General features: G+C 43.0%; 1 protein-coding gene and 1 long non-coding RNA gene across 5 annotated transcripts in view; one reads left to right on the plus strand and one right to left on the minus strand.

Moving 5' to 3' along the window:
* Nucleotides 1–1,372: 1,372 nt before the first annotated feature.
* Nucleotides 1,373–26,464, minus strand: LOC128137419 (uncharacterized). 2 transcript variants are annotated; one of them, XR_008233691.1, is made up of 7 exons: nucleotides 26,331–26,464; nucleotides 16,845–16,945; nucleotides 13,889–15,406; nucleotides 11,244–12,522; nucleotides 5,949–6,081; nucleotides 3,634–3,752; nucleotides 1,373–3,069 (listed from the first exon to the last, which is right to left on the minus strand). It is a non-coding gene; the product is annotated as an uncharacterized LOC128137419 (long non-coding RNA). The 2 variants fall into 2 exon arrangements; XR_008233690.1 differs by having other exon boundaries at nucleotides 13,889–15,534.
* The window catches only part of FAM120A (family with sequence similarity 120A), a 56,278-nt gene continuing 55,091 nt past the window's right edge, over nucleotides 25,900–27,086 (plus strand). For 2 of the 3 annotated variants that reach the window (XM_052778324.1, XM_052778323.1), the window contains exon 1: nucleotides 25,900–26,805. In XM_052778324.1, the coding sequence (XP_052634284.1) occupies nucleotides 26,332–26,805 (474 nt within the window). In that variant the 5' untranslated portion in view covers nucleotides 25,900–26,331. The remainder of the gene's footprint in view (nucleotides 26,806–27,086) is intronic. The other variant, XM_052778322.1, reaches the window with a different exon arrangement.

A 27,086-nucleotide genomic window follows, 5' to 3' on the forward strand; every position in this document is an offset into this window, starting at 1 on the left:
CAGGTATGCCTATTTGCTTAGTATCTCATCAGTGAGATAACTGGACTGTGGGATGTGGCTGAGCAACAGTAATCGAGCAGTAAACATTGGAGTAGTCCCATCTATCCTGATCAGGCTCCGGCTGGGGAATGGCACAGGGAAAGCTGAGGAACTGGAGGCTGAAGGGCTACGAACGAGGAATGCGAAGACGGTAAGTCTGCAGCATAGGAGATAAGGACTTGGAAAATGAAAGTACAGGGCCTTAGACATCCCTGGGACCACAACCATAATGTCCTCTACGGTGTGAGATGCCGAGCAAAGGGAAGAAAAACACTCCCTGCTTCCAGCTGCTCAGTACATGAAAAGACAAAGGGGTCTCTGCAGAAAAGGCTACAAAATTAACAATAGATCTGGATATGGCTAACCACATTATGGTGTGTGCTGTGTTTCTAACTAGCTGTCTCATCTGCTCGCTACTGCTCCTCTAATTTTGAGGAGCCGTAGTGGTTCAGGAGCGGAGTTCTGGGATGAGGGGCTTTACATAGAAGACCATGGGATTAAAGGCGTGAAGGACAGAGGTAAAACATGTCCAGATAAGTAACTACGATTAATGGTAAAAAAGAAAGTCTGGATTTGGTAACAGAGGAATAAGGTGGGCAATAGGTAGTAGCTGGGTCTCATGCTGTTTCAGAAGGAGGGCTAGACGAGGATGAGGATGAAGATGCCTGAATAAATCCTGTAAAGGGAAGAGAGCCTGCCATGAAAAAGTACAGAGGAAGCAGCGTTAGCAAGGGCACTTGCAGCTGGTGGCGTGCAAGGAGAGGCAGAGGGAGACAGGACCTTTTCAGAGTAAATCGAAGAGTTCAGTCACTTCACATCTTTCATTGTGCTCTGAGAATTTTTCCTGGATAATAGTTTTCCAACTTTCTAAACGTTTTTGCAATTTTAATGATATTTTTAAGGTCAAACCAAGCAACTGGTAAACAGCATCAGGCTGCTTAAAGTCAAGCACATGAATGCTGTAAATGACAAAGCAAAGTGGAAGACTATGAGAATGACAGATCATGATTATGACAACAGTTTGTGTTGTCTGGATTATCACATGTGATGTCTGGGTACAACGGAAAACATTTTTTAAAGCTGTTGTTTTTTTCACATATTCTCTGAAAATCTTTCGTCTGCTCTCAGTGCCAGAGCTGACCCTTGTTGACTAAGATATCTTCCACTCAATAGGTTTGCTCCCAAAAAAGCCCACTCCTTCTACTCAGTGATGAAAATAGGATGATTAACGTTTTTGCAAGGTTAAAAGTTTTTTTTATTTATATAGGCAGAAAGAAAGCACTTCTCAGTAATACTACAGTTGACTAAAATAAATTACCAGCTACTCAGCAGGTCAAAGGATGCTTGTGAGTAGTATTTAATCAAATGGTGGGGATACAGGCATAATATCAGAGCAGTAATCATGCCACGAAATAATTAGGGTATTTCCTAGCACAGAAAATCCTTCTCAATGCCATTTGGGGCAGCTAATGCTAAAGATTATGATTTGTTCTCAAGTTCTCAGATTTGCATGTTGCTGTAGCAAAACCTAATCTTTTGAATTCCTAGTAACACAAAGCTTTTTCCAGACAAAAATGCATAATACATGAAGTATTAAGAATGATAATTAGAACTTCTCAGATTTAAAGACCGTGCAAAGATCTTGCATTAGATCCGTATGATACATATGATTTAGATGATAGTGTCTGTGCTATAAACTGGAGGCAAGGCCAGACATCACTGGTATTGACAGGACTACAAATCAAGAGTGTCTACATTCGTGACTGGACTTAGATCATCAAACAGGAGGTAAAAGACAGTCTGCAAAATTGAGAGATGCAAATATATTACCAATATTAGAACAGAAAGTGCAGGTAGCTAGGAAATATCTTTACTTATTTTGCAAGCCTGAATTCTGAGTGAACTGTCACCTCAATCATGGAGTAAATCAGGCTATCCAGATCTGGTTTTGATCTAATGCTCAATTTTGTATCAACAAATAATATGTTGGTACTAGTGGAAATTATTTCCAATGTTCACTGGTGTATTTCAGAATAGGCTCCAGTGATCAGTCCTCCAAGAGACTGGTATTATCAATATGCTGCCACTAACACCCAAAGTAGGTACACAGAGGAAAGCAGTAAAATTCCCAGGAGAAGAACTAGCAGGGAAAGAAAATCTCATTTTCTGATTTCCATTTACAGCCTAAAATAGCCTGTCTGCTGGGAGCAGTAGTTCTTTGGAAAAACAGTGATTATGAAGACTATGGTCTTATTTACTTTCCACCAGTGTTGCAGCATACTACGTATACTCATAGGGCATTTTTAGTCACAGATTCTGCCAGGCAGAAATGCAGTGGAGTTAATCACATAGCAAATTAAACAAAAGCAAAAAAGCTGGTAGGCTTGGGAGGACCTGCAGCAGCTGAACATTTTGTTACCCTTTCTAGGCAAACTTTCCAAAATTGCATATGGGGAGGGTAAAGGCAAAGGCCAGTGGTGTTTTTTTAACCTGGATCAAACAACCTACACATGTATCTGCAGTTAGTAGACTGAAGCAGGCTGAGAAATCTGTCTATATTCAGATTATAGTCAGAATTAAAGCTCTTTTGTAGTGAAATTGCTGAAGTTGGTCCACCAACATATTAGCTGTTCGCTGTCCTCTCACAAGTACTTTGCAGGCGATGAGCTACTGTGTGCCCCGAGCTCCAGTCCCAAGTGCAGGCGGGTGATGCAGAAAGGGCTCCTAAAGCACAGAATGGTGGGCAGAACGTTCCCCGGCGGTGGACTGCCATTACCATCCAAAGACATTTCAGGCATGGGAGGAAAGGTACAAAGGGCAGGAATTAAAAGTGGTTTCAGCACAGCACAACTGGATGCAGATATCCTCACCCTGTATCCTAATGGGCTGATAAAATAGCTCCTGAACAACATCTTCTGCAGCACATCCTTTGTTGAAAAAGTTGTCTAGAACATTCTTGCAGAAATAAACCTTTTTTTCATTGTTCCCTTTAGTGGACAGGGAAATGTATCAGTCCTGGTAGCTTTCTCTCTAAAAACATAGAAATAGTAAAATTAATTTATAATCAATGGTTAGTGTTAATTTATAACAAGCTAACTCAGCTCAGTATAACCAAGCCAAGAACATACAATAGAATTATGGCAATCAGCATTTATGGGAACAAACACATCACTGTTTTAAATGAAAACTATTCTTCTATTAGCTCAAAGTAGCTTGTAAAATCTTTCACTATGACTAAAATCAGGACATGGTTTAGGGGGCATGGTTAATGGTTGGACTCGATGATCTTGAAGGTCTTTTCCAACCGAAATGATTCTATGATTCTATGATTCTATGATATCATTCACCCAAAGATTGTGCTGTAATGCTTATTTACAGCATTAGCATTTTAAGTTTTTTGTGAAGTAAAGCAGCAGGGATCAAGTGGACTCCCTCGCATCTGCTATGCCTTTGAAAGATAGCATGTGCCTGCTCAGGAATTAAATTAGGAATTAAATATTGAATCAAGAATACATGTGTAAGGAGTTAAGGGGATCTGAATGCTGAACTCACACCCACCACGCCACGGGCATAAACAGAACATGCTATAGTCACCCTCTATCCTGAGCAGAAGATAACTCTGCCAGCATCCCAGTGCGGCATCCCAGAGCCTCTTGCCCAGAAGGTGGCTGGCCTCTTCCCAGGGCGTGGGGAAGGAGACACAAAAGGCGGTCCTAGGAGAGAGATGTCCAAAGTGTGCTTTGTATTCTTCCAAGAGGAGAGTAAATCACCGATCATTTTATTACTATAGACTGAAAGATGGGCTGGTGGAGATGCAGTTTACGCAAGACTCCAAAGCTCAAAGGCTGAAAAGGTACACTGGGTTTTAAGACCGGTTATGTGTCTCTTCTGGAAGGGCAAATCCTTTACTCTCTAATGGGAAGATGCAAAGAGGATTACGATGGCAATATCCTTCCTCAGATAGGTTTTGGGTTTTTTGCTGGCAAGAGAGATCTTTCCTAATAAATAACTGCTCTTTCTTATGAGCTAGCCTTTGTCAGTGACCACAGGACTGCACAGACACAAAATAGATTCTGTCTGCCCAAAACAGCTCACAGACATTGACTATCATTTTGTTTTCTTTACTGGGTAAAAGGAGGAAAATGGCTTTTAAATTAGATGTTGAACCCCTTCCAGAATTGCAGTATAAGACACTGAATCAATCATTCTTCATACAGTTGCCTCCTACTCCACAAGCTCCCACTACCGTAAAATTGGTTGTTGCCAACTGAGCTGAGTGAATAATTTGCAGTTTCATATTTGTTAGAGGATTTTTTCCTCTTTGTCTTTTCATTATTTGTCCACGAGCAGATTGACTTTCTTGACTTTTTTTTTTTTCCCAAAACATGTGCTGTAATCACTCTGCAAGTAATTCTGGCCATAAATCATTTGTGAGCAATTTGTTGTGAGAAGTCTTCAAACATTTGTCCTAATTCCGTTCATTCTATATGAACTTGCATCACGTGGTGTCTGTTTCTGTGAACACAACATCAAAAGAGCTGGTTTTGAGTATTCTCCCTGAGAACAATCCCACTTCTGAACCTAGAAAACTCACATAGAAAGCACATTTTATTGAAAATTATTTAAGACTTATAGATGCATGTTCACTGAGATGCTTGCAGTTTATATGCATCTGTAATTTTCATGCTAACTAGAAGATAGCTTTTCCAACCCTGAAGAGAATGCTTTTTTACCCACTTCACAGCTCGAATCTGCTCCTCGCCAGAGCTTTTGTCTCAACCCAGTTCATTACAATTTCAGTCTCACAAAACATCCCTTGTGAGAGATGAGGCTTTCAATGGCATATAAAGTGGTTGGGTTCCAAATTACGACCGAAATGATGCACAATTTCACTATTTAAAAATTACTTAATTCCCAGAAGTAATTACTGGATTCTCCTGGTTATTGTTGCATCTTAATGAAAAATAAGACTGTATCAAAACACTAGTGGAAGAGCCTGTTCCTGACCCTGCTGGAGTCAGTGGAAAGCCTCCCCTTCTCAATTTTCTAGATGGAGGAAACTGCCCTTCTCAGATTGTAAAATACCCTCTTTTCAGATAAAAGTTTAAAAGAATGACTGCACTGTTCAGAGGGATCTGGGTACTTTACCATGTGTCCTCTTCAAAAGAAAAATGAAATAATGACTCTGCAATATTGAAAAGGAGGTAAAAGTCAACTGGAACACCAAGTGCCATCATACACCAGAGTTAGAATTTCAAATCCAAGTCTTGCCGTTGGCCTTAAATGTTTGCCTTGAAGGCGTTTGTAAAGTACAGGTCTTGGCTCTTGTTGGTATGCAGTGGAAATGCTTTGCTGGTATTTTAGATAATGTAAACAGTTGCTGCAACTGTCACCCAGGCGCTTTATGATGTTAAGTAGGAAAAATGGAAATGAAAAAGTCATGAAATTCATGGATGATGATGTCTGTGATTGTAACTGGGACATGTACAGGCATCTCTTCCATTGTCCCTTACAAAGGGTCCACTCTAACTGTTTTTCAAGGTTTTCCTATTTTCATAAAAAAACCCCCAAAACTGCATAGAAATACTGAAGAATGCAAGCCATAAACCAATTAACATTTTTTCAAATATGAATTTTGCAAAAGGAAGTTACATTTTGCTCTCAGACAAGCTTCTTCTGAAGTTATTTTTAAATTTGTTAGTGCAGAAAAGACTCAATGCATCGTCTTAATGTTCTTAAGCTGTATCATCTGAGATGGACTAAAATTTTAACTCTTGGTGCTCATAAATAACTCTTGGGATAATTTAGTCTGCTTCATTTAGTCTGCTACAGAAATAAGTTGTTGATGCTAAGCATCAAAGTTCCCTGAACCCAACTTTCAGACAAGCAGTTTAGGCTTGTCTGCCAACCTGGATGCCAACTCCAGCCCAACCGCGAGGACAGGAGAGCCACACGCTCCATGGGAGCTCCCGCAGGGAGCCGCGGCCACCTTCCTAACATCAGTGGACCCGAGGTGGCTGATATGAACCGTGAGTGCGCTGGCTGTAACACAGAGAGTAAGATCACCATGAGACATTCGAACAAGATAATTATATTGTGTTAATTTGCATCTCATTTTTGTGATGTAGTTGTACGCAGCCAACATAGTAACTGGAAATTAATACATCATGATTCGTGCCCTGTCATGTCACAGTGCTGGCCTTTCTGAGCAAGAATGTTTTTTTAATGCTATACTCATAAATCAAGTCCCTCAAGACAAGAAAATTATTATGAAGCTGAACAATAATAACTTATATTTAGATGAGCTCCTACTTTTTCTTCCACCTGGAGTAGAATAGGGAGCTCTTAGATTGTTTTCTTGTATGCCAAAGTTAAATTTTACATCTTCAGCAACAGCAAATAAATCCATGTTTCTGTTACGTTACTTAACGAGCGTAGTGTCGTATCCACTCTCTAGAAAGGTCTGTATTTTCTCCTCTGAGTGGGTAATACTACATGCATTAGTTTAAAGGCCAATGCCACCATTTTAGAGAAGTGGCACAGCAGTTCCTGCATCAAGTGATGTGTACGGTATTCCTCTTCCTGCTAGATGTGGATCCCCAACATAACAGAATCTTTTAATTTAGGTTTACTTATAGTTTATGCTGAATCACGTAAAATGTGATGAACTCAGAGACACAGCATATTTCTTTGCACTTTTCACCATTAGCTGGTATTTTTTTCCCAGTGCCTACGTTATGTGACTTCACATTTGGTATTCTGATACTAATGGAGTTTTAGGGCAAAGAAATGGTGATGTGCTGGCATACGGTTTTTTAAAATTTTAGAAGAAGATAGATTCTTTCCATCCATTCTTTTACCTGTAATTATTATAGAGACCTACAATATTATACACGAGAGGAAAAAGTTGCTATGCTAAAAGAACCCAAACCCTAGTCTGTCTTATTTTGAATCTGCATTTTCAAGACCATTTACATCACTGAAAGGGCGGCAGTCCAAAATATAAGTAACTTGAGCTCAAAAAGCAAGGTTGCCACCCTGAATAGCCAGAAGCCACAGCGATCACCTAAGTAACAGCACTCTGTGCAGATTCACGTGCAGTTTCATACCTGTGGCTCGCTTCCACCTACAACAGAATGAAATACTTTGTTAAACTCCATCGCGCTCTGCTCTGCTTCACTGGACCAAGTGCTGTCAAATAATGCAAAATAAAGTACACCACGTACTCTTATTCTACAGAGCAGGTATAATCGTTGTAATTATACCACAACTGCATGGCAAATACCATGTAAATACATAGCAATTGCATGTTCCTACAGCTTACTTGTTAATTATGCATTGTTACTAACAAGTTCAAAGATAAATTATCATAGCACTTGCAGCATTTGGGTGCTTGCAAAGCTCCTAAGCTGTGTAATAATGGAATTCGTACTATTAAATGCTTGCTTTTGTTGATTTTCCACTGGAGTAGGGAAGGGAAACAACCCACCTCTCATGCCCAAAGGCCTCTAGCTTAAGTGCATATTTCTTACTGGTACAGCAGAGGTATGCTACCGAACAAAATAACATGACACTTCTACCAATAAGGAAATCTGGACTAATTAACAAAAAAAAATGATTTCCATTAATAAATCACTTTTCAAACTTCATTTAGTAATCCTCCTAAGCAGACACTGCATTTAAAATCACTGGTACTTGCATGCAGTAGAACTAATACTGTATTCCTGACCCAATATTTAATCTTGCACAGGCTAAAACTGAGAGGAAAACCTCATTTCACTGATGTTGCTAGCAAAACTCCTATTGATTTCAGTGAGGACAGGGCTCTACCCAGACAGCTTACTTGAAAATGGATTCTTGAAATAGCTTGTATTATATTATGCCAGAAATATATCACCATGTAAGGCCATTTCATAGTCCGTGCTAGCTCTTCTATGAGCCGCACTGCAGTATTTTAGACTACAACTTATAACTTTTAATAGGTATTTTAATAGTATTCAATAAAATAAAATTAGCCTCTCTATAAACATTGCTCTTCTCCAAAGTGAAGCTTCCCTTTTAAGTTATGACTCTGTAATGGTTGTTTGGTCAGCCATTTATACCAACTTTTACAACCCATGTTGGATCACCTTGCGTTTTATTTTAATTTTTTTTTCAATTTCATTATTTTCATACTGATTTCAATCTGAAAGGTGATGTTGATGTTTCTGACCCTTTTTTCTCTATTGTAGTTGTTGAGCTATTTCTTCTAAAAAAATGACTAGCATTTATTGCAAGCAAGTGCAAATGTTAGTCTTTAGGTATTGCAGAATCAGTACTAGCAGAAACAAAATAGCCAGCTATTATTATCTGTTGCTTATAAAAATCTTAAGTACGGACTAAAAACCCGCTGAAATTGGCCGTCCACAAATGCAGATAAAAACGGCAACCCTGGGGCAGGGAGGTGACGTGCTGGGGATGAACCAGACAAACACAGACAAGCGAGAGAAGATGGAAGCCAGGAGATGGTGGTGCTGGTCCTGCTGATGGGTAACAACACCCTTGGCCGCTGCCACCCCATCCGTGCGCGAGACAGGAAAACAAGGCTCCTTTGACAGCGTTTTGAGGAAGATCAGGAGATAGCTTTGTGCATGAAATGACTTCTCGGCCACAGAGGAAATTTTGGAATTATTACCCGTTGGAGGGATGAGTCAGTAATTTCCTGGTGAAAGAGCTGGCTAGGGGAGGTGGGTCAAGGAGGGTATTGGGAAAGCAAAGAGCAGTAACTTCTTTGAAATGACAAGAGAAGCAGAAAACAAAAAGAGGCTGAAGAGACCATAAATTAGAGAAAATTATTTTACTTTATCATTCTAACGGCATTGGAAAGCAGGAATGTTATGGATGTGAGCCGTAAGATCATCAGAGCCTGGTTCAAAGCTTTAGTTTTCAGCTGGGATAGAAAAGGACATATCTTAAATGCCATTTCTGTCATGGAGAAATAACTGCTGAGTTTAGATACAGTCTGTACCCATAGTGTAACCTCTCTGAAGATGAGACAGTGGATGGGAATGACAAAAAAATCAATGTGATCATACTGTTCATAGAAACTGGGAAATAAATTGATGGGACAAACTTGGAAGAGACTCTAAAATCCCGTTTTAAGATACTGACCTTGAAAAGATAACTACACCTTCATGAAGAAATGCCAGAGACATGGGCTGAGGTTCTGGTCTGGACAGAAGAGAATTCTGTCCAGGAATGATAGGCGAATTCATGCTTGTGGTAGAGGCTCCTTAATGACCAAGTGTGGAGGAAGCAGGGGAGAGAGCAGGAGAGCTTACAGGGAGGTAGAGAAAGGGTGAGGATGATGTTCCAGTCTGCTTTGAAAGAGCAAATAGAAAGGAGAGTCTAACATACGAAAGTATGACTGCATTTCAGCAGAATAGCTGGCAATGCTCAAGGCAGATTTTAAGGTTAAAGACACAAATAAGGGAAGGGATGAGAACTGGCTTAGAGAAGCCAAACAGGAACCAGAATGGGATTAGATCATTGCAGCAATGCATGACGTGTTGGAGTATTTTATTATCCACTATGCTCTTTAATTGCAAGTGTAACACTGGCAATAATTTCTAAAACAAAGTATGTTCTTATGGAAGATCGTTGGCTCTTCAGTGGGAAAATAACTTCAGATGCAGAATGACTGTTGGTTTTAATGGGTTTATTTTTATGTAACGTACATTGACGTTAAATAAAAGGGAGCTGTACATTTCCAGTACTGTAAAACTGGCAGTATAATTGAGGCTCATTAGCCCAGCTGCTGAAGCTGATAGCGTCTTTGAAGACAGTATCCTTGTTCAGATGGAATTACCTAGTTTTTCTTCACTCATTTCACTCCCTCCTGAATCCTACCCTGGAGCCTGAAGAAACATTTGTAGGTTCTCCTAGAAAATAGACATCTTCCTAAGAATGCAAATGATCTTTCTTCACTCCTAGGGTCTGATCTTGCTCTTCCTGAAATCTGCAGTGAGATTCCTGCTGTCTTCAGTGGTACCAGGCACAGTTCAACCAGGCCAGATGTAAGCTTGAAATTCTCCTAATGAAAAGGCCTAAGTAAACTGAATGGGGGAGATACTTATTAATAACTATTTAGGAGAACATGGTTCCCCTGAAAGGCTAATTATTTTGAGAGTTACCCATTCAAAAAAAAAGTCTAATCAATGAGAGAACAAATTAAAAATTAAGAATCTCTCATAAAAACAGACAGCAGAATACCGCATTCAAGAGGACAGCCACCAATTAAAAGAAATGTCAACAACTCAAGTGGCAGCAACTTCAAAAGGGAAATCTCTTCCTCATTTTCATATGCATTCTTCATGAGCAACATCAAGAAGTGTAACATGCTAATAGCTAATAACATTCAGAATAAGATTCACTAATTTACTAACTGAATAATTTAATGCATATCAAAGGAATGATTTTCTCATTTCATTCTTTTTTTAGATCTAACACTAAGCTGGGTATTATCAAGTAGATGAAACCGCACAGATTACAGGTCATCACTGAAATAGTCATTTTAGAATTGAGTTTGTTGTTTTCTGTTGGATGTCTCTTTTGGGTTTAAGGAATCACATACCTTTTTTCCTTGTTATAATGCAGATTTCAAAAAACAAATCAGGAAGATATCTTTGTGGTCATGTGATGCTTTGCTAAAAACAGAGTGTTCTGAAGAGACAGAGATCTGTTAACAATGTTTGACTTTGAAAATGTTGGGGGCTGCAGAGAGACAGTGCCATCCACCTGTCCCAGGAAAGCCAATAACGCAGCAGTTGGGAGATGCACCTGAGGTTTAGGAGATCGGGCCCTGAGCTGAAGCAGGGGTGGGACGTGGATGACCAGTGTGCCGCAGAGGTCCCCTGGCTGTCCTGGTGTGGAGGACTCTCCCTCCTGCTCCCGGGAATGGTGAGAGGTTAGTTTGATTCCAATGCAGAACAAAAGCCAAATGTTAATTTTTTTAATTGCAAAAGAACTTTTGTATACTCTAAAATGCTAGATTAGGTATTGAAAAATGTAGCAAGTCTACATGGTAAGAACCATTTCTTGTTTAATGTGATTTTTAGAAGCCTATTTACAGAATTCTACTAAATTTAAACAATGTTTTGGCTTTGCTACTATTGCACACTGCGTAGCCCGCTACCATTTGCTGAAACACTTTAAGAATACGTTACCAGTTAAGGTACCGAACAGAAAACCAGCTCTTCCTTCAGTTCGTGTGTCACAGTCAGAAAGCTCACTCAGAGAGATTCCAGACTGAAAGATAGCCATCAATGGCTCAACATCTGTTTGGTGGCTGGAAGGAAGCAGAGTACTCCAAGGTCAACACCAGGGCTGATACCATTTAGCCTCTTCACTGACGACCTGGATGATGGTATAGAATGCAAAAACGACAAACCTGAAGATGACACTAAGTTAGGGTTGAGTCGTTGACATGCCAAATACTAACTTTTGTGGAGGGATCTTCAGGAACTTGGGATCCAGCCAGCAGAAATCCCATCAAGTTTAACGAGATGTACAAAGTCCCACATCTTGGGCAGAATAAGGCTGGGAACTGTCTGGCTGAGCAGCAGCCCTCCTGGAGAGGACCTGGAGGTTACGGTGGACGTCAGGTCAAATATGAGCCAACGGTATGCTCACCGCAAATGGGACAAACTGCACATTGGCCTGCTTTCGAAGAAGGGTGGCCAGCAGATTGAGGAAACTCATTATTCTTGTCTCAGCACCACTAATGTCATGCCTGGAATACTGTGTCTGGCTTTGGGCCCCCCAGGTCAAGAGGAGGTTCAGAAACGGGAAGGGAAGGTAGGAGAGGGCTGCCGGGATGGTCAGGGACATAGAGCGCATGCTTCAGGTGACGGAGGAGCCTGTGGCTTTTCAGCCTGGTGCAGAGGAGGCTAAGGGGTGATCTAATAGCAGGCTGCAACTGCTTGAACTGGAGTTGGAAAGAAGAGGGGGCCAACGCACTTTTCGGTAGAGACAGATGGTATAGTAAAGGGCAGTGGCCACACATTGTAGCCTGGGAGGTTCAGACTGGGCATTAGGAAGAACTGCTTCACTGGGAGGATACTGCAGTACTGGAAGAGGTTACTCAGAGGGGGACACCCAAGATTTGGCGAGGTAAAATCCCAGCAGACCTGATCCAGTGCTGGTGACAGTCCTGCTTTGAGTGGAAGGTGGGAGTTAATCTAGGGGTCCTTTCACACCAATATTTCTATGATATAACTCAGATTCAAGCCAGTGGCATTATCAAAATCTTAACTAAATGATGTTAAACACAGCTAAACTAAAAGTTCACTCACTAGTATATAGCAAGGAAGATACACCTCCTCAGCTGGCTTGTTTTCTCACAGCAAACTCTTCACTGACAGGGCACACTGCAGCGTGCGACACATTCATATCGCTTTTCTCTCCTGATATCCCAACAGCAAACATAATGTTTCTGTGATGCCCCTTTAACAGGGAAGGAGTGACTCTTGGAACCAATGGCTTTGTGGCAGATGGAGTGACATTTGCAATTGGGAAAAAACACTCTCATGCTGCCAAAATATTAACAAGGGGCTTCCTCAGAAATATTCTGCCACAGTCACTGGTACATGTAAATTCCCCACGTAAATATGACTTCTTCCAAGGAAAAAGGTATCGTTCAGCAGGCTTTCCAAGGAGGAGGACCTCCCCGCACCATTTTTTTTCTCTCCTGCAAACCCCTGTGTTTCCACTCACAAATTTTCAGCGCTGCAACACCTCACGGATGCTACTTGTGGTAACTCTGATGAGAGACAGCAGCAAGCAGGGCTGGTTTGGGGCAGGCTGTCCAACGATCCCCTCTCAGCTGAGCTGGGTCAGGGGACAGACTTGGCAGCAAGGGCACATCATGAAATCGAACAGGGAACAGGTTCTTTTGTGGGTTTTTTTTGGTTTGGTTTTTTTTTTTTTTTTTTGCGTAATGTATCTCCCTCTGTGAATGCCCATGTTCCTTACATGGTGAGAAAAACAACAAGAAATTTCCTGACCTTCCTTTATACCACCCATTATTTTGCATAGCCTTATAATAGCTTTTATTAATTTCCTTTTAAAAATAAACTCTCCTGTTCCTTTCAAATTCTGCATATATGCAACACCAAAGCATGTCAGTGAATTTTCCAGTCCATTTTTATGCCAGCTTTCTGGTGCTGGAGTCAGACATGTTGTGGTAGTATTGCAAGCAGTAAAGATGTCCAGCTTCTCTGAAACTGCTGCAGTTCTCATTGCTGTAAGTACTGATCACTGGGGAAACTGAGCTTCAAATACCAAAAAACCTTTCTGTGATGACCTACTGTTTTGCAGAGGGCAATGGGACCAGTGTGCTTTTTTCTTAAAGATAAAGAGAAAAGACAGCCATTGTCCCTCTACTGAGAAGGATCTGAGATTTATTTTTAACTTCAAACTTTTCTATGCATCATGAAAAAAGCTGAATAAGTCTATTTTCATTTAGGAGGACATTACAAGAGAAAGAAAGAGTCTGATATATTTTAGATAGAGATTCTTCCCTAGGAACAGAGGCTGTCGCAGTGTAATGTCCCACACCAAAGAAAATCTTCTTTTCCCCAATACTGTCAGCTGGGCCCAGTTCTCCACCAAGTATATTTTCAAGAATTTTTGCACTAAACTGAGAGTGCTCCAACACGATGCTTCTGGGAATTTAGATTACTCTCCCTCTGTCAGTACCGTGATTATGAAGTCGTGAAGGTAGTCTGCATCATAGTGATATTATAATGATTGCTCTGAAATGGAAAAAATATCACACATCTGTGTTTTCATTCTCCAGCTTGAGACATACCTTTAGGAAGTCAGTTTCTGATGACATGTTTGGGCAAATCATGCCTTATCTGCATATTTTTTTCATGTATCATCCTGATCTGGTAACTTGAATGCCATAACCAGAAAGCTATGTTAATTGTACATGTTTTTAAGTCAGCGTAGTCCAAAATGTATTCCTCCAAACTATCAGTCTCACAAAGTCTGCTTGCGTGTTTGAAAAGCCGGAGCTGTTCCGTCTCTGTTGGAGGAATCACATAAATTTTTTGTAACAACAAGAATCTCCAGCGAAGATAATCTTAGCCTCATGGATATTACATATTTCTGTTTCCTAAAAATAAAACCCACTAAGTATATGAACTGGTACTGTAAACATAAGTGCAAGTAAAAGAGTTCTACTGTTGCTGGACTCCTCTGCCCACTCAATTTCAGCAGTCAGCAAAAATACTTATTCAGTATTAAGTTACAGTAAAGAATTGTTGACCCTGGTGTAATTCAGAGCAAAGATAAAGTCAATAGTGTTTGCTTCAGACTGTGACATTTCAGATAAAGCCTCTAAATTTGTTTGGATCATAAAAATGAAAGCATATAGAAAATATTTGTTAAAAATAAAAAAGCAGAGAGTACACAAGCTTCTTCATAAAGTAATTTTTATTGAAATGCTCACAGTTGAGTTAGCATTATTTGCTTCTAATTTGGGCTTCATTCTAAATACTGTACGTTAACAAACTTAGATCACTTAATGCCAAGTGCCTTACACATTTCTCTTTAATTAAATTTCTCCAAAGAATCACATTACAGAAGCATTTGCCCATACAAAAAGCACACTCTCGGAGATCCTGGGTAAAATCCAGGCACCCCTGCAGTAACTAGTAAAATTCCCATTGAGCTCATTGGAGACGGGATTCTACTCTATAGGTCTTTGCTACATATGGGTAATAAAAAATTCTCTTGCTACTTATGTATTAAATTCTTAGGTACGCTATTCTAAGAAACTTAGATCTTAATGAGGTCCATGCTATCATTTACCGCTTCCCTTACTAGATAAAAATAAGCGTCACTTCAGAGTTCAATAATGTCTAGTTTCAAGTATGTTTGTAATTGCTGGAATATGCAACAGATGCCAGTTTAGATAAGCTCCTAGCCTGTGGATCAAGGTAGGTATTTGCTCTAATAATCTGCAATTTTACTACAGAATTTGAGTGCGGAATTGCCTGTACTGAGCTCTGGGAGAAACGTGAACCATTAGCATTTAGGGGTTCTCTTAACTGTACAGCGATATGTTCAGTAATAAGTTATAGGTGATTTGGAAGTGGAATAAAAATTAAGAAGATTTTAAATAAGCTTTATGATCTTTAATATAAGATGAGGCATAACAATTTACCTTTATTTAATTATGAGATATTTTTCATCTGTGTGAAACATGTTGAAGTGGGCTACATTTAAAATAGTTCTGTCATTCTTCCTCTTGCAGTTTTTTGCAGCAGTTTTCTCTTCCATAACTCAGCCATGCAGGGCTGTGGGGTTTGATGTTTCAGTTCTCGTGCGAAAGAAAAAGGTAAATTAGGGCTGGTCTAGGACAACACTGGTCAGAAATGGAAAGAGCAGGAGTGGTTCGAGATGGTACCCACTCCTGCCACTGCTCTGCGGGACATTATCATCTTGCAGCTGCAGAAATGCTAGAGGTTGTCCGAGTGCTGCTCATCTACTTCAGTGCAAAGTTACTTTCCTAACTGATATTTTTTTCAGAGTTACTAAGATGTTACCTAGTTACCAGCTAATCACAGCCTGGTAACCATTTAGAGAAATCTAGGGTTTTATTTACAACAGGGTAAGTGACCCTAAATAATCAGTCCGGTGACACTTAAGCTGTCCAACTGTAAAATAGGATGGGACTCCACACGAAATTTATTTGAAGTGTTCAGACAAAAACTGCAGTATGAAATTAATTATGATTAGTCTTGACAACACTAATTCAATTTAAAATATGCTTAACCAGTTTAAAAATAAAACTTCAGCTTCCCTTTGACTGCAACCCAGTCCTGAAGCTATTTAAGACTGCGTTGCCTATCCCGTGCCTGATTTTCTGATTTGGTTCTAAGATTACTATTAATAGACCAGAAGTGGGGTAAAAAAAAAAAAAAAAGAAAAAAGTGAAATTACCTCATTCTGCAAACACCCGTGTTTGTTTGTTTGCTTGCTTCATTTTAGAGAAGTGTTGTCAGAAGTTTAGTTTTCTGACGGGGATTAATCTTTCCCTTTTGTGACTGGACCATCCATCCCTCCCCCCCCCCCATTCCGGCGCGGGGTTGCTAAGCGACATGTTCTTCTCTTCTGTACTTTAGCAGAGAGGAACAGATCAAAGACACCCACAGTCCTGAATTATTTTATAAATGAATTTAAAGAGACACTCTCCCGCACTGTATTATGTAGGGGGAGATCAAAAGTTGCTCTATATACTGAGAGTATCTGGAGAATTAAACTGACGTCTTCTGGAAAATAAAAATCTCGTTACTGAGAACTATGTAATATTTACTTTTTTTTTTTTTTCCCTTTTCAGAACTAGACGATGAATTTATGCTAATTAATGTTTCTAGTTTTATGGCAGTCAAGACATTGAACGCAGGCCAGGCTGCATGTTTGTACGACTTTCAGAAGTAAGGTTTTCTGTCATCAAGTGACAAGCTTGCTGGTTTTTTAACTCTTTTCATCTCTTGCAAAAGAGTTGCTGTTATTCAAAAATATTTCATTCTCTAAATTTTAAATGCTTTCCTAACTTACATTAAAGGCAAGAAAATCACAGGGTAAATTTCAAGTGATATATCTTTAAAAGAATAAATGAGGATGAGAAAGTAATCTGTATAAATCAGGCAAAAAAACTAAACCACCAATATCTCAGACCTTTCCGAAAAGAATGAAAACCAAATGTGAACAATCTTTCATTAAAAAATCTGGAAATACATAAATTTAAACGTTACCTCTTACCAGACCAGCACTTTTCTGGCATCAGCTCAGGTCTGCTATTCTGTACAAGCTGTGAGATTTGTAAGCACATACTGGCAGTTAAGGCAAACGTTTCCTGAAACAGAAAAGGGAGGAATTACTTGCCCTCGGATCTACTCAGTTTCAAACACCATCAATGTTGTAAGAGGAAAAAAACAGCACTTCGTAACAAAGTGCAAGAATTTTTCAAGACTTCAATTTCCAAAGACACCATCGCCGCACAGCCTTAAGAAAAAGGAGAGGAACACAAATAACATGCTTAAAGCATTACCCAAGCAAGGGAGACAGATCATTTATGTGGAAAGCAAAACTCCTGGATCAAATGGCTGCAAAAAAGGCATCTTGAAAATTGCATGCAAAATTCTTCCCATGTGCGAATCTCATTGTTTTGTAACCAGCCACCTTATCTGCATAAACAAATGTCTCTCTTAAAGCAGTTTCAGGGGCTTGCTCACACAAACAGGTGCTCATGCAACTACAGGCACAAAATCACTGGCTTCAGGTGTAAAGTGTACATAGATGATCTCACCCTCTTTGCTGCGTGCCTGGTCGCAGAGCAGAGCTAGCTCCTCGCTCTCGTCCTATGCCTGCAATTGCACATAAAATTGAGGGTAGATTAGGGAAACCTAATACACTCGAGGACTGTAAAGGGATTAATCTCACATAAATCTTCACCAAAAAAATCAGCATTAGTATTTATTTACAAGCATTTTATTTTCCAATGAGAAAACAAGCCTCCTTTTTTTTCCTGCACCAGTAAAAGTCTCTTCAAAATTCTAATTAATTGCTTAGATTTGGCATTTAAAATCCACTGTACTACAGTTAACTTATATTCTCATAAAATCATGTATTTTAGAAAAGGGCTTAGCCAGCTTTTCCATTTCATTACTGGATATCTATTGCACGGGCAAGATGCGTGCTTTACTCTCACTGATATAGTGTTTTATGTATAAACATCTTGACCACCACTATGTTGTCAGTGGTTAGCAGATTCGGTGTGTTTTGGCTGAATTTCTGAAGGGGAAAACTGTGACTTGCACTCTAAATATTTTTTCTGGAGAATGGGTTCCTCAACAGACTATGGGCATCTTGTACAAAATACAAGTAAACATTTGGAAAGGAATTTAATGTTTCTGGCGCGTATTGACTTGCCAGCCTTGGAAACCGAAATCCCTGGGACCCGCGGCACAAGCACAGCTCTGGCGCTGTGCGCTCCGCAGCCCGGCCGGGTTCCCCACCGCTCCTCCTGCGTGGCTGCAACATGGAGGAAAGAAATAACACCCGCGACGAACAGGCGCTTGCATTTCTGGCGAGCTTATTTAAACATCCGGACCACGCTTTGTTCAGAGGTTCATTTCGATCGAGCCAGTATTTAAGGTAAAATGTTCTGAAGTGGGGATGTCGTAACAATTTTAGTTTATTGTTATCGATGATATCAAATATCTATTACTAGTATATTTTATTAATATTGGTAGAATTCTGGTTAATGAATGTAGGTAATTTTGAATCGCTGCTCCTTTTACTTATTTCCAGGATGCTGCAAAAAACATCTGCTGCAGCTGGGCAGCTGAATGACAGATGTGAGCAGCCAGGGCAGAGGTTTGGGCCTATGAACAAGAGACAATGCTTTTGATACGTGGGAGGGCATTGAAGGCCATTGAGAACATTAATGTTACTTCATGTTTCTACAGTGCTTTCCCTGCTTAAAGCACCACATAGACTCCTAGTAATTAGTCATCTGGATGCTTCTGAAATGATCAGCAGTATCATTTAAATTGTCATTAAAACACAATTAGCAGCCCTTTGAACTGAGCGCTGTAGTTCAGAACAGTCTAATTGGTGGCTCGTGAGCCAGATCTGGACAACAGGAGGATTGTGCCTGCTTTTCCTCTTCTCTAACTGCACCAGCTCAAGGAGCACCTCGTCCCAGGAGTGGCTGCTGTGCCCGCAGGACAGACATGGAGAGCCATTATGCGACTGGAAAGGCAACGGCACAAAGTATCCCTTGTGTCCAGCCCACTGCATTGAAAAGCCTGGATTTTGTAGAGCTCATTTCAGCCTGTGCGCAGATTCAAGCCGGCACGGCCCCACAAATTTATACTTTGCAATTCAAATAAATTTTTTTTTTTTTTTTTACTTGACTTTTAGAGCACAGCTTTGTGCAGCAAGAGTCGTAGGGATGAAATAAGGGCAGTACGTGGTAAGACAAATAACTGAGCTGTCTACATCTACGGATGATGCACTGGTAGACCATGCTGGCATGTGTTTGGGTAAGATGAAGAATTTAGTTACTGTAGCAGACTGAAAGCGAAGGTCTGGCTTGGATGGCGTTCCCAAACCTGGCATCCATATCCCACATTTAGGTAGCTAAATCTGTCACTTACATGCTTTAGATACTTGTGTTAATTGCATAAATGCCAATAAAAATGACATGTTTTTAAAGTGTTAGATGTGTAAATAGCTGCTCTTCTGAAATGGCCACAGTATATATTTTTAGCTCCTATGTGCTCTTCCGATGATACCACTTGCAAATGCATCGTATTTGTTGTAGCATCTAGCTATAGTAATGTATTAGTATCTGTTTGTAATACTATTGATGCTCCTGCAAAAAGCGCTGTAGAATATACTTTAAATACTGGCTTTTTGTACGTCTCACACAACTATTCATTAATACCAAGGGAACAGCGTGCTACTGTTCCAGGTTTTTGAAGAACCAGTGCTATTGCTCTCCACCAGCTCCTGTTGCCTGCTTCATAATGCCTTTATTAGTTATGCTTTTACTCTTGAAAATTCAAATTTAGAACTGAAAATTTTCACGCTTTTGTTTTTTAAAAATAATTAAAAAGGCAGCGAATGGACCTGATGTAATCTGTATACTGCGTGCCACGGCTAAGTATCCACTGCTGTGAAAGCGCTGCTTGTTCTCTGAAAGGAGGAATTCTTTCAGACGGCGTCACTTGCCCCCTCCTCTGCGAGGCTGCTTTTCCCATACACTCGGAGGACTCGCTGCCAGTCATTTTCTTGCTCTAGAAGTTTGCTGGAGCAATATTGTCATTTACCCCATGTTTGTACAGGGCCTAGCTCCTAACGGGTTGGCCTCTACATACAATCAAAAATTTCGCATTTGAGTGTAGCAGTGGCTCTACTAAAGTACGATGGCTTTTTAATCATCTTTTCTTTGGATTGGTCCTTGGACTACACAGTGCTTCATCTTAACGTGGGCTTCACAGCAGGCTTTCGTAGAAGTTCTTTTCTCTTCCTCTGCCATTCACGGAGCAAGCGGCGTGCTTTCAGATATGCCCTGTCTACAAAAGATTTCAGTGTTGGCCTGGCGTGTTTTACTAGTATTTGAATGGTCTAAAGAAATTATTTGGAAAGCAGCAGATGCCTTTGGAAAAGAGGGAGAGGAAAAAAATAGACTCGAAGAGGATATTAATGGGTCAACTAGCCCAAGAAAATAGAAAAAAAGTGCAATTCAGAAGTGGTTGCCAACAAGCGGTCTTGTAATATCCGCCCAGGAAGATAACGCAGCCCCTCGTGATGCTGTTTTTGTGGCATTACGCCTTCACTCCCTCTCTCTGCATTCACCATTCTATACAAGAAACGTAAATTGTTGCCCAGTTCATTCAAATACAGTACACTTCCTAAACCTGCTTTTTTCAAACACAAAAAAATACGTATTGGTTCAGGAGGAACAAGAGACCAGGTACTCGAAAATGTGATGCGGGGTTTGTCATAGCCACAACTCTTAGAATAGGCACTCCAGGGGAGCCGTTTGCTAGTGTTTTGCATTGGTAATTGTTAGTGATACTAAAAAAAAGTCTGTCTGCTGGGTGACGGACAACACACCAAAACACAGGCCAACAACCGTAATGGAGAAAGTATTACAACGAGCTCACAGCAAAATTAAGATGCCAAGTGAAATTCCCAAATAATATGAAGACACTGAAAAAAGAGTCTTTGTTCCACCACTGGTGTCTTTGCTGGGCTTCTGCCCTGGTGTCAGCCATTTGGATTAGCCTCCTCTTCACGGGAAGCTATCATCAGGGACAGCGTACAGAAAACACTCTCAATGTGCAAGAACTGAGGAGGATTTAGCAATTTTGGGAAAGACTGACAGTTCTTAAATAACTTACTGCAATTAACAAAGGGCCAGAAATGTGAGAAAATCTCTGAAGAGTTAATCAAGAATCAACAGCAGTTTGTCTTGATAGCAAAGGCGGACGCACGAAATAAAACACCTTACGACAAAATGGCTTTTGCCTAAGTGTGAAAAATGGAATGAGGAAGAACATGCTCTGGATAAATCTGCATTCTGTTAAGGTAAATAAAAAAGTAGATGCCAGTAGGAGGGGAAAAAAACAGAAAAGACTTCTTCCTGTATGGTCACCACTGGGCAAGCGCAAGGAGAGCAGACTTCCTGAGAGCCAGAATAGCACCCCTATCTTAGATGGGCAAAGAAGAAGTAGGATTTACTGTCAACTCTCACAAAACATTAAAGGTCTATTAGGCCAGCTGGTAAGGGAGAAGAATGAAAAAAAAAATCAGTGGACTGCAGTTTCCTGTGCATCCCCTACAGCCTTTGCTAACAGTGCTCAACCAGTCGCTTAAGCTAAAAGAGACGGAGAGCTTGAGAAAGGCACAAATTCTACGTGGCCGATGCAAGAACAGCACTGAAAAGCAAATTAAGATGCTGCAAAGCGATCCATCACCAAAATTCATAGCGGCCAGTGAGAAAGCGCAGACGAATATTCTCCTCTCTAGCACTAGTCTCCTGCAAAAAGTTCCTTGCTGTGGCAAAACAGAGCGGATACGTACACATACACAGCCAACAGAAAAGGCTTGATACCAGCAAAAAGATGCAAGTCATATTCACCAGATATCAGTACAACTAGTTTCTCACAATTTGAAGTTATGGTGGAAGTTGAATTTTAAATTAATGCTTGATGGGGGAGAGCAGATCAGCTGAAACTAAAAACTTCAGCAAAGTCTTATTTGCAAAGAGAAAGTTTTACAAAAGAAACTGTGGGAATTGATATCACCCAATTGCTGCTGGAAGAATAATATTCCTTCTTGTTGACTAAGAAAAAAATTAACTGTTAGCAATAAATCTATTTAAGCTGACAAATCACCTATGGGTTTCTGCAATCTTACGTCTTGCAGAAAGCTGAGAAAGGAAGAAGTTCCAGAAATAGACTGAAACTCCTCTAACAGCTGATGCTGATGGAGAGACTGATAAGCATTTAAATGACTCAGTTAGGTGTCTCCCATATACAAGGTTTTTTGTCCTAAGAGGAAAATATTCCATCATAGGCATCACAGATACTTAAAAAAAGTTATTGTATGCTAAAGTGAGATGGTATTTGTAGATATTTTGGAAGGCTATAGAGAGATACCTGAACATGAAAATGAGATACCTGAACGTGGAAATTCTTTAGTTGTATAAATTTTCTGTGTTTGTATATGGTTTAACTCCACCAACCTAAGATACAAGAAAGGGATGTCTCACCTAGTAGCAAGTACTATGATACAAAATTAGAGCAAGACTACAATGAGTGACAAATTTTGTCCCCCCAAATTTTTTAAAAACTAAGTAATTCTTCTTCAATTTCTACTGTTTTCACAACTATTTTAGACTAAGTGGCAGGCATGCCTATAACTTAAACAAGCAAACAAAGGAAATCACTTGAGACAACATACGTACTGAGGATGAAGGTAAATCAACCTGCAGAAGTGTCCCAGTACAATTTTCCTGGTTTTTATATAAATCACATGAAGGTTCTGCAAGCTTCTGTAAGCAAAGTTGTTTGTTAATAAGTAGATATGCAAGCAATACACCATAGGAGAAACAAGGGCCAGTTTCATTGCTGCATGCTATTTACCCCTACTACAGTCAAATGCTCCAGATGACAGGGAAGGGAAACAGGGCAGCTAATAATAGTCATAGCTAACAGCAGAATGTTAACATTCATTGGAAGTTTATTTGCAAATGTCTGCATTCAAATTTACTACCGAAATAATAAGACATATTTCACTTTGAGCACTGAAGTAACAACGCAGAAAAGTATCATCTTTCCCACAGGACGAACCCATGGCTGCTCACAGACCCAGCAGTAAGGAGGAAGACTGGGAGTTTTTCTCCTGCAGCAGCAAGAACTGGGAAGTTCTGGGGTAGCAGCTCCACGGCGAGACACACCAGGGTGAGAAAGGAGGAGAAATATTAAGGGAAATCATGTGAAGCAAGTGTTTCCCATGGATAATATGCGTATCAATTATTCCCAGGCAAATGTACCTATCAAGGTTACCGTGGATAGCCTATTCCACAGCCTACGTCCATATTCATCTCACAGTGGGACCAAGTTTCGTTAACAGAGGAATCAAGACTAAAATGATAACATTCATCTCTATGTTCTTGCCCTGACATGGTTATTCATTAGGAGTTCTTCCTAATGACTGTTCAGTTCCTTCCTTCTAGGGAGCCACTCCTAATTCTCTTCTATTCAGGTTGGATAATGAGTCACTGGCTTTAACGTTAATCTTTATTAACCCTTCCCTTACACAACCAACATCTAGTAACAGTGAAATGTGTTGTGTCTCAGTGCTGAGAAAGCAAGCTCTTCAATGTGTTTTCCTCCGTTGCGCCATTTTCTTATCTGCAGATAACCCGATGAAACCTGCAGGCTTTCTGCCCCTGGTTGATGAAAAAACACCTTGTCTTCATGCCTTTGGCTAGTCGCTCTTTAAGTCTATCTTAGTCTACCTGTTTTCCAGTGTAATTTTGCTGTCCCTAAATTACACTTCTTTTCTGTTGCCTTCTTGTCTGGCCAAAGGTTTAGTTGCAGGAAAACAGCTATTTGTGTCAAATAAATAACTTCTTTAAGCACCTTGTTCCCCCTTCTGTTTTTCCCTCTCTCTTCTGTTTTCTTTTGGGGAGGGAGGGTCATGCTTGTGGATGGGCACACGAGCCCGGCAGCATTCAGTTCTGCTCTGTCTATCTAACTCCAGGGGAAGTGTCAGGACGTTAACAGCCAGGCTTCTGGTGGCAGATGCTTTTGACTAGTTTTCCTTCTTAAACAACAACAAAACAAGAAAAAAAAACCCAAGTAAACTTAGGAGGTATTTTATTTATACATGACTTGCCACTCCTAAGACTGTTGAACCTAAATATCCTGTGAGACAGTTAATGACTCAAGTATTGAATTCTTCTTGCATCAACTATTGCTCACTTCCCAAGACTAATTAGAGAATGGCCTGTCCTGGTTTTGATCAAACTTTGTACTATTTGGTTAGAGCATTGAATACACGTAGGCATATCTGATCACCTGCTTTTTATGCACTTCAGGTATGGCAGAACTTGTTCTTTTGACCAAATTTTGGTGTGTTTTGGGCTATTTGGAATTCTGAAGTTCCTTCTCCTTGATCCTCTTTCCTTCTATTAGCACCATTAGTCTACCATCATTTTTTGTGTGTCTTTCAAGGTGTTCTACAGTGTTTTATTATTTTGATGTTATAGTAACATGTGCCTACTCTAGGAAGTCTAAGAGAAAAGTAGTTTGGAAAGAGATCAGACTATTTACTTAGGAAACCACACTCTCAGATTATTACCAACACAGATTTCTAGGAAGAAACGTGTATTTCTCATTGACTATGTCCCTAGCTTTTGCAGTCGTCTTTATTTCACCATCCTTATTCTGTACCAGGTGGTCTCGAATAAACATCCACCGAGCAGCCTTGCGTTAGCGCTGCACTGCCTGCGAGCGAACCAACCCACTCCTTAAGAAATAGCTATTCCCCAGTGGGAATATTTACTGTAAGTGCCAATCCAGCCTGACTGAAGTCTCATTAGGAATACATCTTTTCCTGATTAATAAACCATTAATGTGAATATACAGCATGTGCAGCTTGATGTTTTCTTGACACCTGCACAGCAGAGAACTACTCAGACGCTATGTTATTATTTCAGTGACAAACTGCACGCAACTTCTGAAGCTTGGACACAACCCTAATGTCGGCCTGGTAAAAAATAATGTCATCCGGCTGAACCTCAAGAAAGGTAATTCCTCACTGCCTGTGCAGAAAAGAACGGGGTTTTTTTCTTCCCCAGTAGTTTAGGTTTATGCTCATTTACCAGTCACGACAAGAGCTCAGCTAACCAGCGGATGGCAGGCCTCAAGGTGCAAGCAGCCGCTTTTAAATCTATCCAGGGCGCAAAGGCCATCCAGATCAGCTGCAAGTTCCACCGGCAGCCGTAAATACCCGGCTGCGGGCGAGGCCAGGAGAGCCCGTAATTACTATTTGTAAATAACGGCCGCGACTGCCCTTTCCGCCAAGAGGGGAGGGAACGCTCAGCGCCGCTCAGAGAGCCCGAGCCCGGGACCGGAGGGCCCGGGGCTCTGCGGCACCCCGCGCCCGGCCGAACCGCCCCGCGGGTACTTCTGCTGTCCGCGGCTGCGCGGCCGCCGCTCGCCGGGACCCCGTCACGGCCGGGGACCTCGGAGCCGCGGGGCAACCACAGGCGCCCCGGGGCGCCGCTTCCCCGCCTCGGCCTCGCCATGGCGGCGGCCGCGCTGCGCTGCCCCGCCCCGGCCGCCGGCGGCAGCGGGGCCGAAGAGGAACGCCGCTGCCCGGGAACTCGCGGCGCGGCCCGGCCCGCCACGCCGCCTCGGCGGCCCCGCGGGGGTGGCGGCCAAGACGGCGAGGGGCGGCGGAGCGAGCCGAGCTCGCCGCGGCGCGGCCGGGCCCGAGCGGGCTCCCGCCGCCCCCCGCGCGGCCGCTCGCCTCCCTCCGCCACTCCCCCGCCGCCCCCCGAGCCCCCTCCCCTTCCCCGCCACCCGCTTCCGCCCGCGCTCCCGCGCATGCTTGGGTTATGCAACCGCCGCGGCGGGCGGGCTGCGCGGGCCCCGCCGCCCCAGTGCCGCAGGGCAGGGCAGGGCAGCGCGGGGGGCCGTGAGGGCGGCGGGCACCGGGCACCGGCGGCGGCGCTCGGGGCGCGCTCTCCGCCCCCCCCCCCCCCCCCGGCGCCCCGTGTGCGCGCCCCGCGCTGCCTGTGAGTGGCAGCGGCGGCCGCCGCCAAGTCCCGCCTGTTCCGCTCTCCCTGCCGCAGGCGGCGGCGGCGGCGGGTTGGCTTCCTGCGCGCTGTGCCGCTCCCCCTCCCCCCGGCAGTCGGAGCCGCAGCGGCAGCAGCCCGGATCCCCGAGCCATGGCTCTGTGAGAGCAGCACATGGCGGCCGCAGCAGCCATGAGCCCCCCACTAATCCATACAACTCCCCCCTGAACGGCCACCGACGGCAGCCAGCGCTCCCACCCGGCTCCACCGCTCCCACCGCCCACCCGCAACTACAGCCGCCGCCGCGCCGCCCGGCCCGAGCCCAGACCCCGCCGCCGCCGCCGCTGCCGCCGCCGCCGCCGCCGGGCCCCCGCTCGCCCGCCCGCCGCCGCTGCCGCCGCCGCCCGGTCCTCACCATGGGAGTGCAGGGTTTCCAGGACTACATCGAGAAGCACTGCCCCAGCGCCGTGGTGCCCGTCGAGCTGCAGAAGCTGGCGCGGGGCAGCCTCGTGGGTGGGGGCCGCCAGCGGCCCCCTCAGACCCCGCTGCGCCTCCTCATCGACGCCGACAACTGCCTGCACCGGCTCTACGGCGGCTTCTACACGGACTGGGTGAGCGGCGGGCAGTGGAACCACATGCTGGGCTACCTGGCGGCCCTGGCCAAGGCCTGCTTCAACGGCAACATCGAGCTCTTCGTCTTCTTCAACGGCGCCCTGGAGAAGGCCCGGCTCCACGAGTGGGTGAAGCGCCAGGGCAACGAGCGCCAGACGGCGCAGCAGATCGTCAGCCACGTCCAGAACAAGGGCACCCCGCCGCCCAAGGTCTGGTTCCTACCGCCCGTCTGCATGGCGCACTGCATCCGCCTGGCCCTCATCCGCTTCCACATCAAGGTGAGGAGGAGACGGGCCTCCCGCCCGTCCCGCGCCGCCCCAGCCCCCCCCCGGGGGCCGCCAGCGCCCCCTCCCCGCCGCTCCCCTCTAACGGCGCCGCCGCTCTAAGATGGCACCGGGGGCTGCCCCGGGCCTTGCCGGTGCCCGGGGGGGGGGCACCCTGCCTCTCCCCTCAGCGCCTCAAAATGTCGTCGAGGCCCGCGGGGGCGGCCCGCGTTTCGGCGGCCTCAATCCCCGGGGGATTTGGCTATTTTTACGGCGCTGCCGGTCGCCCCGCCGCC

This window comes from Harpia harpyja, chromosome Z (genome assembly GCF_026419915.1).
Source record: "Harpia harpyja isolate bHarHar1 chromosome Z, bHarHar1 primary haplotype, whole genome shotgun sequence".
Lineage (NCBI taxonomy): Eukaryota > Metazoa > Chordata > Aves > Accipitriformes > Accipitridae > Harpia > Harpia harpyja.